The 16,258-nt window shown below is 39.0% G+C and overlaps 1 protein-coding gene across 2 annotated transcripts in view; it reads left to right on the top strand.

Moving 5' to 3' along the window:
• The first annotated feature begins 4,365 nt into the window (after nucleotides 1–4,365).
• The window catches only part of LOC146497231 (vasoactive intestinal polypeptide receptor 2-like), a 76,863-nt gene continuing 64,970 nt past the window's right edge, over nucleotides 4,366–16,258 (top strand). The window contains exon 1 of one of the 2 annotated variants that reach the window (XM_085139305.1): nucleotides 4,366–4,652. In XM_085139305.1, the coding sequence (XP_084995431.1) occupies nucleotides 4,602–4,652 (51 nt within the window). In that variant the 5' untranslated portion in view covers nucleotides 4,366–4,601. The remainder of the gene's footprint in view (nucleotides 4,653–16,258) is intronic. The other variant, XM_085139304.1, reaches the window with a different exon arrangement.

Genomic DNA, 16,258 nt, shown 5'->3' with positions numbered 1-16,258 from the left:
TCCAGCCAAGAGTGATACCATAAATCCCCTATAGCTGCAGAAAAGGCTAACATTGTTATCTTTTTACAAAAAAACAGCTGAACATAAGATGTTTTTGGACCAATTTTGTGTTCTCCATTCTTTAAGCACCGGTTTGAGCACCGTTTAAGCACCGGCACCGTTTCAAAAGTACCGGTTTGGCACCGGTATCGGATAAAACCTAAACGATACCCATCCCTAGTGGGCAGGCAGAATGAGGAGTGGTGGTGATCACTGGTGGTGAGTGGTGAGTTTAATCCATAGCAGGAGAAATGGTGTTCCTGAAAAGGTGAATGTCAGGGAGTGATCAGGGGTTGTTGGAGTCAATAGAGATACCAGGAGAAATAGACTTACACACAGGGAATCATGCGATGAGAGCAAGACTAACAACTAGCCCATTTGCCACTCTGAGAGGGCTGATAGCTCCGCCCATGTGGGGCGGGGATGACGGCTGCCTTTTAACCACAGATCGAGGGTTCCTGTGACAGTGTGCGTGTGTTACTTTCACAAGGAAAAAATGTTACACTACTCAAGTGTCATGTTCCGCGAGAGCGTCTGGATTTTTTCAGGTGTGTGAGAGATTGCTGGACCATCCTCCAATGTGGAGTTTTTGGCACCTCACCTGCTCCTCATCCAGGAACAACCAGAAGGAGGATTTTTAAACCAGCACTGTCTGCTTCTCATCTCCAGTTTGTCTTGCTACCTGTGGTAGTAATTTGGCTTCCCAGTGTTGAGTTCCATGGTCCTCTGTCCTGTATCTAATACTGCTCTCTGTCCTCAGTTCCTACCAGATTCTCCTCCTGTCAGTGCTGGTCCGAATTGCTCCAACTACCACAGTCAGATATCAAACTAAGGACTTCCATACTGACCTCATATTCACCTGACTGCCCTTCTGTGTATCGTCACTCCTCTGAGACTGGATATCCTCCTTCACTGTGCTCACCCTACTGGACACTTGCAGAGACACCTACCCCAGGATTCTCTTGCCGTCCTGCCCGGTAACCTCCCTCTCCTCTGTTGCAGAGCTCCCAGTTACTTTGCTCTCTGTGCACTCCCTGTGTTTTAGTGTTTCTCCGCTTTCAACCTTCCTCGGCTGTAGGTCCCCTGTTTAAGTTTCAGTTTCTAACCATGTTCTTGTTCAAATTCCCAATTATTAAATAAACCTTGTAAATAGTTCAACTCGTGTACTGAGTCTGCTCTTGGGTCCCATTCTCAAATTTCCACCAGTTCATGACATCAATAAAATAGAGAATAGCCGTTTATTCCGCTCCACACCAACTGTACTAGAATAATATATATCAGTTTCAGTTTTCAGTTTTATTTGTCATATGCAAGTTAGCACAGGGTCAACATTGCAATGAAATGTGTTTGACGAGCAGCAGTCACTCAGCAGGATGATACAGTAGGAGAAAATATAATAAAATATAATAAAATAAAATATAAAAATATAAAAATAGTAAGGAGCTAAATATTAGAGAGACATGGTAAAAGAGAAAAGATGACTAAATATATATGTATCTATAAATATAAATATATGTACACTAGTGATTAAATAAGAAAATCTTGAAAAGAAATATGACAGGAGGGCAGATGGGATATGGGATATATGTATGATGTACTGTAGTACTGGTAGCATGAAAAGGTTGGAAAGGTACACCACCTCCTTCCATGTGAAATTTTACGGTGTTTTTATTAGAACAGGAGCTTGGCCGTTACATGAGAACCATTCAGATGCTTGATGACCCCCCATGTTTGATAGAGCATGAGCTTAATTACAGGAAATTTAACTTGTGACAAAATGCACTTGTGCCCCCTCATCACAGGTTAGCGAGTTAGTGAAGAGTAGTGCTATATACAACTTTTTATGAATGTGATTAATTCTCTATTACTTTATGGGTTTCATGATATTCTGGTACTCACAATTTAAAAATGAAATATGGACATCATATGATTAACATAAATATGATAACAGTGCACATAACGCAGTGGCAGGAATTATTTTCTTAACACTGCAAAAGGCTCTTATCAAACTAAGGGTCTCGGGGGGAGTTGTTGCTTATTCCAGCTGTCATAGAGTTAGAGGCAGGGTACATCCTGGACAGGTCACCAGTCCATCACAGGCCTAACACAAACGGACAGAAAACCAAGATGCATGTCCTCCTTTGGACAGAGAATGTCAAAAATAGAACGAGGAAACGGTTATGTAAGCTAATGGTCAGTGGACATTAAATCACAGTATATCAGAACAGTTAGCTGCCAGCCGGTGGCCTTGTACCCGAACTCTCTCTGCCGCCTCCTCCATGTGTTTCAGTTGACATCGCATTGATGGTAGGTGTTACGTTTTGTGGAGCTTCTGTTACGAGTTCAACTGTTTTCCTTAGAATTCTCTATTACCTGTAATTATCTGTGTAATTGTACACTTTGGGAACACCATGTTTATGTGTTTTATTTTCTGCACCTATATCTGAGTATATTTCATTAAAGACAGAAAACAAACAGTAAATGGAATAAAATTTGAATACTACTTTTCAGATGTCATAAACTCACTGCCATTTCATTAGGTATACCTGTTCAGCTCCTCGTTAGCAAATATCTGATGACACAATCACATGGCAACAACTCAAGATGACCTGCTAAAGTTCAAACTGGGCATCAGAATGGTTAAAAACGGTGATTCAAGTGACTTTGGATGTGGCATAGCGGCTGATACCAGAGGGGCTGATCTAAGTATTTTATAAATCTTACTGGACTTCCTGACTTCCAGAGATCCTCAGGATTTTCTATACAGGCGCTGTGGAGAGCATCCTCACACAGAACATCACCATCACATCCTGGTTTGGGAACAGCTGTGTTAAGGACCAAAAAGCTCTTCAGAAAGTGATCTGTGCAGCAGAACGCTGCCCCCCCCCGCAGCGCAGATACTGAAGGACCCGTCCCATCCTGTCAACCAACTGTTCCAACTTCCTCAATCCGGTATAAGGTTCCGCATCCGATTAATGTTGGCGTGTTAGACCAGGGGTGGGCAATTTCAGTCCCCGAGGGCCTTGGGTCAACACACCTGAATCACATGATTAGTTCGTTACCAGGCCTCTGGAGAACTTCAGGACATGTTGAGGAGCTAATTTAGCCATTTAAATCAGTTGTGTTGGTTCGAGGACACATCTAAAACCTGCAGGGACACCGGCCCTCGTGGACTGAGATTGCCCACCCCTGTGTTAGACTGAAGGCTGAAGTTTACTTTATTAACTTATAAATATGTGACAGTGCATTTGAGCTCCTGTTACAGAGTAGCGAGTAGTGTAACAAATTACTTAACTTTTATGTAACTTTTTGGAGTAACAACCCCAATGTTGATGATTGGGTACGCATCTTCTGATGGCTGCCTGCAATAGCATACGGCATCATGTCACAAAGCTGGAACCGCCTCAAACTGATTTCTTGAACATGACTCAAATGGCCTCCACAGTCACCAGATCTCAATCCAATTTAGGAACTTTGGGATTGTCATGTAACGACTGTGTGAAGGCAGGAAAAGGACCCAAAGTGCAGACTCCTCGACAGGCAAAAGTGTACTTCCAAAACTCAGCTTCATTGCTGGATGACAAAACGTAAAAAAAAAAATACAAAATAAACTTAGACAGAACACACAGCATGCATGCGAGTAGATCGCGACAATGACAAACTGAAACACAGGGCTTAAATACATAGAGGGAGCAATCAGGTAATGGACAACAGGAGGGAAACACAGCTGGGGCAAATCAGAACTGACAAGACAAGGAAGCGTAAACTGAAAACACTGAGATATGACAGAGATCTTCAAAGTAAAACAGGAAACACATAACACAGACTGAACAAAAGACACAGACTCACATGCAGGCACTACAACAGAGGGAACAGAGACGTGGGACCAGGGCAGACACAGACACTGACTGGACACGGGGATATAGCAGACAGGGGAGACAGCAACTAAGGATTACACAGAGACAAACCATAAGACATGACTCTAACGAAAACCCAAAGACTAGAAATTATAAATAATATAATAAACTCAAAAACCCTGGGTCAACGACCCAGGCATCCTAACAGGGATGTGGAGGAACAGGAGATTCTCACCACTGATGTGATATGATCTCATCAATATAGACAAAGAAGAATTAAAGCAAAAGGGGGTATAGCACAGTAATGTGTAAATAATGAAGTGGCATTTAAGTGTATGTGACATTTTTTTGATTATGAGAAAAGCTTTTGCCGTGAAAATCTGATATTGTGACGCTATTATCTCTTATTTTGAAAGCCTGTACCGGAAATGTGCTTACATGCGATCGTGAACTTGACAGTAGAAGTCAGCTGCGGGTAAATGATCTGCCCGCACATTCAGCTCAGTGGAAGCAAGCAGCGTGGATAGAGGACACCACAGACTGGGCTCTTTTTCGCTCGCTGTCGTTCATGGAATAAAAAAAATGTTTAAAGTTTTTTTTGTTTTTTTACCCGGATCAAAACTCTTAACTGGAGTTTAAATGAAGTGTTTTAACCCAAATTCCTCCTGTTAGGACAGCTCACTGGCTTCCAGCTGAGGAGTAAACATGAAAAGTTTGCTCTTTGTCACCTTGTGTCTGTCAACCTGTCCGCTCACGGTGAGTTTTTTTTCTGTAGTGCTTCTATATGATTCAGAAAACCGTTCACATACTGAAGACTTCCGCGATATAAGAAATGATACTGAGTATTCCAACGTTAACAGCTGATGCTTATATTTTATTATTGCGCTCTTTGATGCTGATCAGCCTTCTGGTGGAGGAAAAGTTTGCGGTCACATTTCGCTGATAACATTGTTGTTATTAGATGTTCTTAAAGTTGTATGACAGGTTATCCTTCTTCGTGGTATTTTGTTGCCTTTTGCTGAGCGTGATGATTCGTGATTGTAAAGTTATGGTCTGTTCAAATGTCACGAAGAGATGTGAAAACGGTCACCAGCGCTCTAAGAGCTGAAGAATTATTTTCAGTTGAAATTATCTTTTGACTTGTTCACTGATGGGTAATTACTCAGCAATTATTTCTCTAACTGCACCAATTAGTGGGGAGGAAGTTCAAATTGACATTACAGTAGTACGATTTGATACTTGTTTGATATTTATGATGAACTTCTCTTTAACCTTGTTTGACGTTTGATGTGTTAAGCTTTTTATTTTTAATTTTGTGGAGTTTTTATGACTTTACGTTTCCTTCAATGAATTTATATTTTCACAAGTTTTAGACAAAACAATTTCTTTGAAATAAGGTGGTTTCAGCTCAAATGAAGTACAGAATAATGTGACATTAAATCCAGTTTATGCTCAGTAAGGTCATTGTGTTTAACCCGAGGTAATAAAAGGTGCTTCTTAAAGCTCAAACGATGATAAATGAATTGGTTAATGAACTGAGTTGGTATATTTTCATAGATTAACCATTAAATAACATTGCTGATGATGATAGCAGGTAATGTGAGTATTTGCTGGGTTAGTGACAGATTTCATGAAGTAATTTTTTTAATAGAAGTGTGCTGGGTTTTTATAATTAGTAGTTAATTGGCAAAAATTCTGATCAGGAATCTGGGGAATTATTAATAAATATTAATATTTGCAGACTTCTTCCTGGCAAAATGATTAATCGTGCTTTTATGGGCATTTAATAATTAGAATAATCATTAATTGTAGGTTTAAACCTCATATCTGCTGAAGCTGTTTTGTAGAGTTTCATTAACGAAGATAATTTGTAGACATAATCTCTCACTTCATGTTGTTCTTTCTGAGGAATCCTCCGCATATTAACCCACTTTTTTTGCCCCTCATACATTATCTGCCCTTCTGTGTGGATCCACCCCGCAGGATAAACAGTGGAAGTGCGCTCTCGCTCTCTTCCCAGCAGCCCCCTCCTCCTTTGACTAAAAGCAGATGGAGCTGTAAAATGTTCACATCACACAAAACAAATGCCACAGTTTAATCATCTGACAGACAAATGCTGCCACTCCAAATACACAACAGCTCCTCTCGCTGGGTTTTAGCTTCAACCTCTGATGGCTTTTAACGGGAATTTAGTTTGTTTTATTCTTGTGTCGTCACAATAATGAGTCCAAATAGAGTCACTGGAGCTTTTCTCTAAATATGCAAACCTTATATTTATACATTACTGTGGGTGACTGATGTTATTCATGGCAGCTGAAAATGCAGCGATGCTTTTAATGTATTTGGTGGGTTTTGAGAAAGTTCTGTTTTTGCTTATAGAAACAGGATTTTTTGCATCAGTGCAATTTTGCATTTTCCTTCCCTTAAATAGACAAAAAAGTCCTGCTTTAGCCATCATGAACTAGCAGGAACTAGAGATCCAGGATATTTACTGCATCATAAAACATGTCGTCTGAGTTTAACTGGATCAGATTTATTTCAGTCTGATTTGGATTTGTGAAGCTGCAATTTGATTCTGAATAAATTGTTGACATAAAACTGATTCTTGAGTCATAAATGGAGATGATGCACAACTTTCATGGTCTTACTTTAGTGTGCCAAACGAGTATCAGATGAAATCTACTTAAACAAACCAGTAAATTGTGCTCATTCTTTCAGGGCTTTCGAGAAAACATTTTCATTTTTCATTCCACTTATGCACAGTTTGAACATTCTGTTCACACTAAGAATACTCTCTGTTTTCACTCAATGTCTCCAGCTGTGGAGAAGGACCTTGATGTTGCCAGGATAACTGTCCACAACTCTGCATGTGGTGCAGGTTGTTTTGGTAACACTCAGGAAATAAGGCTAATCTCACAAAAACAAGAGGTGATGTAAAGTTGATTTAATCCACTTAGATTAAAAAAGTGAGCTATAAAGATTTTTTGAAATGATTCATAATTTATTAATTAAATTTTTTCCCCTTATCCAAATGTTCTGGACGTGCCCTAGCCTTGAAGGATTCTGGACAGACATATTTCAAACCTTATCCCTAACTCTTTGATACCATATGGATCCTAATCCATTAGTTGTGCTTTTTGGCACCACTGGGGAGGTTGATGCAAGGTTGACCTCGTCACAGTGTGGCACACTCTCTTTTGCCTCTCTTCTGGCTAGATGTGCGATCCTACTAAGATGGATGGGTGCTCCTTTGCCCACCCATGCTCAGTGGCTGAGGGACCTTATGCACTATCTGAGCCTTGAAAAGATCCGTTATGCGATTAGTAATACCAGTGATAAGTTTTACAAGATGTGGGGACGATTCCTGAAGTACTTTTCCAGCCTTCAGTTTGCGAACCGACTTCCAGCATTTTCTCAGTAAATCACCCCCAATATTGATAATGTAGATTTTCTTTCCTTTTTTTTTTTTTTTTTTACATTTATTTGTGTGTTTGTTTTATTTTGTTCTGTTTTGTCCTGTTGTATTTGTGGCGGTGTTTCTTGTTTTGGTTTTTGTTTTCTCAACTTGGCTTGAGGGATTGGGCTACTGTGTGGTATGGGTAGGGGTAAACTGATAAAAGCAATTAAAATGGTAAATGTATTTATATAGCGCTTTACTAGTCCCTAAGGACCCCAAAGCGCTTTACACATCCAGTCATCCACACATTCACACACTGGTGATGGCAGCTACATTGTAGCCACAGCCACCCTGGGGCGCACTGACAGAGGCGAGGCTGCTGGACACTGGCGCCACCGGGCCCTCTGACCACCACCAGTAGGCAACGGGTGAAGTGTCTTGCCCAAGGACACAACGAACGAGACTGTCCAAGCCAGGGCTCGAACCGGCAACCTTCCGATTACAAGGCGAACCCCCAATTCTTGAGCCACGATCACCCCACAAAAGAGATGTGAATGCGTCATTAATCTGTATTCTATTATGTCAGCTCAAACAATCATTGTAAAATCTACTTGCTTGTCGTGTAATAATTCCGTGTGTATCTCTTTTTCTTTGTTGCTTCAATCTAATAAAAATATCTCTGAGAAAATAAAAATATTTAATTATCAGTTAAAATCAATCAGTCTGGCATCACCTAATGCCAAAGTTTTTCTAGTTCCACTTCTAAAAGTGATGGTTATCTTCATTTATGTGGATTGAAAATTCTAATTGGATTAATGATTAATCAGTATATGAGCCACTAATTGAATATTCCTGGTTGTAGCTCTAATAAGAGTTTATATCTAACTGAAGTTACAGATATCAATCTCACGAATGCTTTTCTCCTTCTGAGTAAAAATCAGTTCCTTTGAATTAAATATGTTGGTTGTATGGATGTTAGGTTTGTACAGAATATACTGTGAGCAGATAAACACGGAGACCATCAGTGGGAAAAGAAAGTAAAAACAAGAAGCTGACATCGACTTAGAATCAATACACCAACGTGACAGATGGGAAATTCAAGAGAATAATAAAGAGTAGATGAGGTAGTATTTCCTACATTTCCTCATACTGTGCGTGTCTCTCAGTAGCCTCAATGCACGAGAGAACAGCAGGGACTCAGGTGTGAAGGCCACAGTGGTATATTAAGCTCATCTGTCTGGACTGCAACATGACTGGATCCAACCAGGGATATTTACCCTGGGGTGCAAAAAGTCTTCATGCTATAGTCTGATGAGAGTTCATCCTCGTAGCAGAGGAGGACTCATTTAGAAAATTTTTGCATTGCAGGTTTTCCAACTTCATCTGATTTCTGTTGACATTCTTTTATATTATTAGGGAAAAAAACACAAAACATCAGGGGATTGTTTTAATGCTGGGTGAGCAAGTAATGTTTGGATATATCCAGCTCTAATACGCCCATACTTTGCAGAGAAAAGCCGTAGAAGATGAGATCAAAGCCCACACTGTTTGAGTGACAGATGGTGTTTGGCAAGCGTGGAGCAGAAACATAATGAAGCTCGTAAAGATGGAAGCTGAAGATGAAGATAAAAAAAAAAAAATATCATAAGCCTTTTTCTTTGGGATAATTTCTCAGAGCTAATTAAGAAACTAAGGAACGTGGGCAATAAGGTATCAGAACTGTAGAGCATGTGAAATCTCTCGCTGGTGTTTTATGTGAAGCTGATTTTCCCTCAATCAGCTTTCACAGAATCTTTTGACCAAATAATGCAGTTTTTTCCAAGCTGCCGGCGTGTCTCACAAGGTGTCCTTTGGTCGTGGCACATGACACACTGGGTTAGCGCTGTAAGACGTGCCTGTCACTCCCAAGTCTGTCAGTTTTCTCTGTGCAGGGCTGCTATTATTGAAGTATTTTAATCCAGTCCACAATCTTTTATCAATCTAACCCTAATGAAGTAGCTTTTAGTCAAAAAGCCTAATAAAGCGCATTTCATCAAGGAGCACCTTTCATTACCTAAACATAACCAGTGAGCGAAAGTAAAAAGTGAGTGAAAATGAAATGAACAATGAGAGGGGAAAACATAAACAAAACAAGATGCAAAACTGATAAAGCTGCATGTTATGCCATTGCAGCGTCCCAAAGCAGACTTTGTAGGTCTCCAAAAAAATGCAGTGGTTATCTCTGCGTGACAGATAAGCCGTGGCCAGTACGGTACGTCAGCAATGCCAAATTACACCTTTAATTTGTGGTGAGATGCAGGCAGCATCCCACAACACAACGTCAGTATAAAATAAATAATATCAAATAAATAAGTGGTTCAGGAAAAAGTGAAATACATCACTCAAGAATCTACGAGGTCATGTCAAACATCTCCCCAGATCGCATTCACATCATTCGCTGTGCTCCTCTGACAGTAGAAAAGCTTTTTTTTTCTGATTTTCTAATCACTGATGACTTCTAAACACCCTGACATTCACAAATGCTGCAAATATCAGTCAGTTTAATTTAAAATCTTTTTTGTGACTTTTGGGAAAACAGAATTGTGTTTGGATTTTTTTTCCTTTTTGATAATGGCAAACTAATAAAGCTGTATGATGAAAACAGTCTGCTGTTTGCTGAAAGGTTGGACTTCCAGCTGCGGGCTTATTCACGTACTTCTAAGTGGATGTTTCTCAGAGTTGTAGCAACAGAACATGAGAGATTTGGTCCGGCTTCCAAGAAGCAAGATTACATGGCACATAGTGCTGTCTGGAGAGGAAGGGAAAGATTAAATGTTTCTTCAGCCAGTATTGAAAGTGTCCCAGGCTGCGCAGTGATGGAGAGGGCTAACACATGATGGAGCTGGAGGCAGCAGACACCTGTTGTGCTGCATTGTCCAGGTCATACATCATCAAATCACTCGTATTCCAACAATGAACAACATTGTAATAAGAGAGATAAACGGTTGTGCTCCTGAGCCATTTCAAGTACAAGAACTCCCGTTCCTTAAAGTCTGGCTTCAAAGGGCCGCTCACAAGATCGTCCAGAATGAGGACGACTGTATGGACAATTTGTCCTTAAGTATGTACTTCAAGTCAAAGGCGATCGTGTCACGTGACTGTTCGATGCCACTCGCGTTGCTCGGCACTGATTCCTGTGTCCACCACCTCGCTCAGCAGTGAACATGCACACAAGTTCTGGACAGATTTATACTCTCAACCTAGAGAGCTCAAATACACCTGTGAAAAACTGCAGAAGCTGTTCATGGAGATCGAACCAAAGAAAATGACACAAACCCAGGAGACGTGGACACAGGATCTTTTTTTTTTTTTTTTTGTCTTTTATAGCTTATTTGTATTATATTCCTTTAATTTAGGTAGCCATGTTTGCGTAGTGTTAGAAATGTTAATGTTAATAGTTGTTACATTACCAGTTAATGTTTAAATGTGAGAAGTTCAAAAATATGCTGAATTGAATTGTTTAAAAAGAAGGGTTTGGTGGGGGTTGGGAAGGGAAAGCTTTTTGCTTATCAATTTATCAATTGATAAGCAAAAAGCTTCAGTTCAGTTAACTGTTAACTGTTGTAAATAGCAGAGTTCAGTGCTTTATGTTGTAAAAATGCACCATATTACATTTGGTTCTTCAAAGGAGGATTTTTCTTTACATCTCGCAAATTGATTGTGACAATATCTGGTTTCACCTTAAAGAAATTGGCTTTCTTTGTAAAACTAGAGCTTTTGTTTGTGGTGAATTTTAAGGAATAAAATAGATTTTTGTGAAGATTTGTTGAGCAGCATTTTATATCAGGACAAGTCTAAAGGACAAATGTATTTGTAACTCATTCAATTTACCAAAGTGATTTTTTTAAATTATCTTTTTTGTTTTTTTTCAATGTACATTAATAATTCTGAATAAAATAAATATTTTTCACTTATTTTAAATAGAAATTTAGAGTTTCAATCAAATCAAAATTTTAGTCTGAGTAAAACTAACACATTTATCAAATTAGAGTAATTTTTTTTTAAGTTGGTTCAAAGTAACATTATTTTCATTGTGGTATAAATCCCAAACCAAACAAAAAGCATAGATTAATAGACTCCTTACATTATATGTTTAAATCAACTTCCAACAAAAAGAAAAGAGAGACACAGACTGCAATTTATTTAAATAAAGATTATTAGTACAGTTTCATATTTTTTGGACATATCAGAAATATTATTTCTGCAAGTGTTAAAATATTTTTTTTTCCATTTTTCTTTATTGGGGGCTGCAAATATTCATTTTAGCTGTTCAGCTCCAGATTGGTGGGGAACCTCATGACACCCTGTGAGTGATTTACTGCCAGCTTCAGTACAAAGGAACTAAAGGCAAGTGAACAGGCTTTGTAGATCAGCTCAGCCTGTACTTAAGATTCAGATATAGCTCAGACCTCATACTGCACTTTATCGCACCTAATGTGTTCATTTGAAAGATCGACTGTCAGAAAGAGCTTATACTGAGTGATTAATAATAAGCATGTATAGTCAAGACTCAATTCTCAGGTCATAATTTGAATTTTAATATTGTTTGTGTAATTACAGTTAAACTAGTTCATTATTTTACAGACTGACATTTGACAGTTAAAAATAATTTCATTTTATTTGGACCTACACATTTCCTACTAATGTGACTTTTGTGACTCTACGGGAAATTTGCACTCACTACTAACACAGAGATCAGAGGAACAACAAATCCCAGTAACAGCCTGTATCTGGCTGGATAGTGAGCTCATGATCCTGCATTTAGTCACTAGCATATACAATACTGTATATACTTATATATCCAGTATTGTATATATGATGCTATACTTCTATTTTGCTAATTCCCCAGAACACACAAAGCACTAGTACTGTGAACAGCATGGTTTAGACAAGGCAGCAAAAAAAAGGCGACTGCAACTCTGGGGAGAATAATCCACGCCTGAAAGTGTTCCACTGTGTTTTTCTATCCAGGTATGCTTTACTGTATTATCAGTGTGTTTGGGATCATGCTGAAAAACGAAAGCTTTCCTGATGGTATTGTATGCTGAATCAAAATCTGACTGTGTCCATAATTCCATTAATTTTGACAAGATCATTGTTTAAACACTATCTGACTATTGTTGCTGACCACGTGCATCCATTTATGACGAGAGTGTACTCATCTTCAGACAGCTGCTAATGCACTGTATCAAACAGGTTTTATGAACATGGTTATGAGTTCATTGTCCTCAACAATCACCAGATCTCACTCTAACAGAGCCCCTGTGGGAGGTGGTGGAACTGGAAATAAGCATCATGCATATTGACAATAGCATGTGATGCTATTGTCAATATGGACCAAAAATCTTTCAGGATACTTTTCAACACCTTGTTGAATCTATGCCATAAAGAGTTAAGGGAGTTGTAAAGCTGTGCATAGACAAGGAGATGTCGAGTGAGACATTCAGCCCATTCAATCAGACTGTTCTCTTCTAGTCAATTTTAGGGAAACTCCAAGACCAAAATAAAACATTTTGTCCTTCGACACAGCTGGGATTACTCTCATCTACATACACATGAGATCAAAAGATCCCACTTTTTGCAGCAAAATTTTCCCCCCCCTCACTTGGCAGTGAGCACCGGCACATTACAAGCATCCTGAGGTACACTGTGTTTCAAGACTTACTGCCCTTCTACCTCTGTCCTCTGTGTCTAATCATCCTTTACAGTTTTCTCTTTAGTTTCATTAACTACAGTTGACCCTCAAATGCAAATGATTTGATATAACTTTTTCTTTTATTTTGTACGTCAGATTTTGTATAAACGAACCGCACTACAGATGTGAATGTAATCCAAAAGAATCCAATAGGCTCACACTGCTTTTTTTTGAGCATTGACCTCAAAAGCACGCTCATGTTCTTCACAAAGTGTGTGTTATTTATTGTGAATGTGCCAATGTCAGTGATCACCTACACAGTGAGCTGGCAGGGCTGATCGAGGACATAGGGTGAATGAGAGCCCGCCTCCAGGGGCATCAAGAAGTTTCAGCATCCACAAAACCGACACCCCACCCACAATGCTGTTCTCACAGTGCTGTCACAAAATAATTGATCCAATTAGATCTTTAATATCCATGAATTCAAGCATCTCTTTTCAACAACCAGCAATGAAAGCATCAGTAAAGAAGGTGTATATACAAGCCCGACTCCCACTGTAGCAGTAAGAAAACCTACACACTCCTCTGAAAAAGTACAAACACAACAAAAACAAAAAATAATTTAAAAAAAGCTCTTTAAGAGGAGACAGAAAAACTGCTCTAAGCCTTTTTTTCTCCCCAAACACCCCCACAAGATTCAAGTATGGCTTTGATGTTTCATCAGCATAACATCTCACTGAACATATCTAAAAATACAAACTGCTGCAGAATTGTGAATTCAAACTTTTTGTGGGTGTAACATGTTTCCAACTTGTGTTTTACAAAGCAGCCAACTTGAAAACAATTAAAATGCCATTTTTGGCACTCAACAGCCTTTAAATGACTCAACATTATCAGTACAGCACACTAAGTGATACACAGTACTGTATAAAACAGCAACATTAAGATTAGTAGACATAAATGATAAGGATGGGTCCTTCTTCAAACCCAAGAACTTTCTGTTACTGTTAGTTTGAAGGTTGCAGAACTCTCACCCCAACTAGTCGCAGCAGATGGCCCCGCCCCTCCCTGAGCCTGGTTCTGCTGGAGGTTTCTTCCTGTTAAAAGGGAGTTTGTTCTTCCCAATGTCGCCAAAGTGCTTTCTCAAAGGGGTTCATGTGATTGTTGGGTTTTCCCTTGTATGCATTATTGTAGGGTCTACCTGACAATATAAAGGGCCTTGAGTCGACTGTTGTGATTTGGTGCTGTATAAATAAAACTGAACTGAATCAGAGAAGAAGTTTGTTTGTGCAAACAAGTGGAGCACCTGCTGTTGAAACTGATTGTTATAGACAGCGATAACAATCATTCACCTCAACTTACATTAACATCATACTTCTTTTTATACATCTATTCAATGGAGTTTGGGAATTGGTTGATGGGAATTTCTTTTTAGGACATCAGAGGTGAGCTGAACAGTGGTTAGCACCGTTGCCTCACAGCAAGGTCCAAAGTTAGTTGGATCAGGTTAGTTGGTTAGTGTATATATATATATATATATATATATATATATATATTTATATTTCTTCATACATTCTTATATATTCCTATACTGTGTATTGTGTATTTTGTTGTACAGTTATTTTGTTTTCAACTTTAATTTATATATTTTATCTTATTCCTTCCCAGTTAAATTTACCCTTCATTCTAATTTGTGTTGTACAGTTATTTCATTTTTAACTTAAATTTTTATATTTTATTTTATTTTATTCCTTCCTACTTAAATTTACCCTTTTTAATTTTCATATTTATTTCCTATCTTATTCATAGCCTTTTCTTTTTTTCTTTAGGTCACGAGCAGTTGTCTATTTCACTGCATATCCTATTGTGTATGACTGTGTATGGGACAAATAAAACTTGAATTTGAATTTGGTGATCCTAAATTCGCCGTAGGTGTGAGTGTGATTGCAACTGTGGATGGCTTGAAGCTTGTGACAGACTGGTGGCCTGTCCAGGGTGTACCCTGCCTCTTGCCCTGTGGCAGCTGGGATAGGCTCCAGCTCTCCCCTCAACTCCGAATTGGTTAAGTGGAAGAGAATAGATGGCTGAATTGATGAAGGTGACCGTGAGATGATCCACGGGTTGATTTTCGTTGTGGCTTCTACCACCAGGAGTCATTCTCTACTGATGAAACAGCAGGGATGCTGAAAAATTGAGAAAATGTTGCAGAATAAGTAAAGAAAAAGTGTGAGATTAGTTTGGGAGCGTGCATTATGAAAAAAAAAAAACTATCATCATTAAGAGGAAGTGACATCAGCTGTACCAGTAGTGATGTCACTGAATCACAGTGAACCTCTTTCACCTAGAGTGCTGAATTATTTAGCAAATATATTCTTTTATAAAAGTGTAACTGTCTCCTTATCACTGTTATCTTTTAAAAATATAGTTGAGTGCTTTGTCTCTAAGAAATGAAAACCCAGAGCATCTAAACCTCAGAGCAGTGCACAAAAGAGTCCGCTAAGCAGATGCTGTAAGCTGCGCCTTAATTATTGGTGCTTAGGTGATAATTGAGGTGCTTGGTGGTCTTTTCAGAGAGGCAAACTGAATGACTCACTAGTGACTCATGATCCGATCATGTAGCAGTGAAAACAGAAAGCTGCAGCTGCTCTTTCTTATATGGAAATATATTGCCAGGCTGTGTAGCGATAGCGGATCCTGTTGTCAACGCGCCGCGTTTGACTCTGTTTTCTCTTCAGTAGAGAAATAGCAGAATTGTGTTCCACCTTTGGGATCATAAACCTCTTTTATGTTTTCCACGGTTGTTGAGATAAAAAAGAAAATATTTTTGTAAGGTGTCACAAAGTGAAAGTGTGGTGTGACATTTAAATGAAATTGTAACATTTAAAGTTTGGAGACAGAAGCTACAAATAGATGCGTTAAAAGGAACAGTGTTTTCAGGTATTTGTGGTTCCACATATTTAAGCTTTTTTTGATCTGGTGACATGGAGCAGGTAATTTCACAGATGGGGAAAGTCGCAGTGAATAACTCAACGATGTAGAAGGTGGACTTGTAGGAGTCAGTTCAGGTATTTTATTAGCAAATCAGACGATGGGCAACAAGATCTTATTGTGGAAAAGTCTGAGGCAGGCAGGTTAGTTTCCAGTGAAGAGATTTTCAGGAGGCCTGGCTTTCTGGCTGGGTGACATATGAGAGGAATCTAGGGCACAGGAAGAGAGGTGCATGGAAATGATAGGAACAAGCCACGAAGTAAGGAAGCCTTTACTCATAGAGCCTGAGCGTGCTGTTGATAT

The sequence above is a fragment of the Neolamprologus multifasciatus genome, chromosome 18 (assembly GCF_963576455.1).
Source record: "Neolamprologus multifasciatus chromosome 18, fNeoMul1.2, whole genome shotgun sequence".
Classification (NCBI taxonomy): domain Eukaryota; kingdom Metazoa; phylum Chordata; class Actinopteri; order Cichliformes; family Cichlidae; genus Neolamprologus; species Neolamprologus multifasciatus.
Note: the sequence above shows the minus strand (reverse complement) of the source record. Positions and strands in the feature narration are given on the sequence as shown.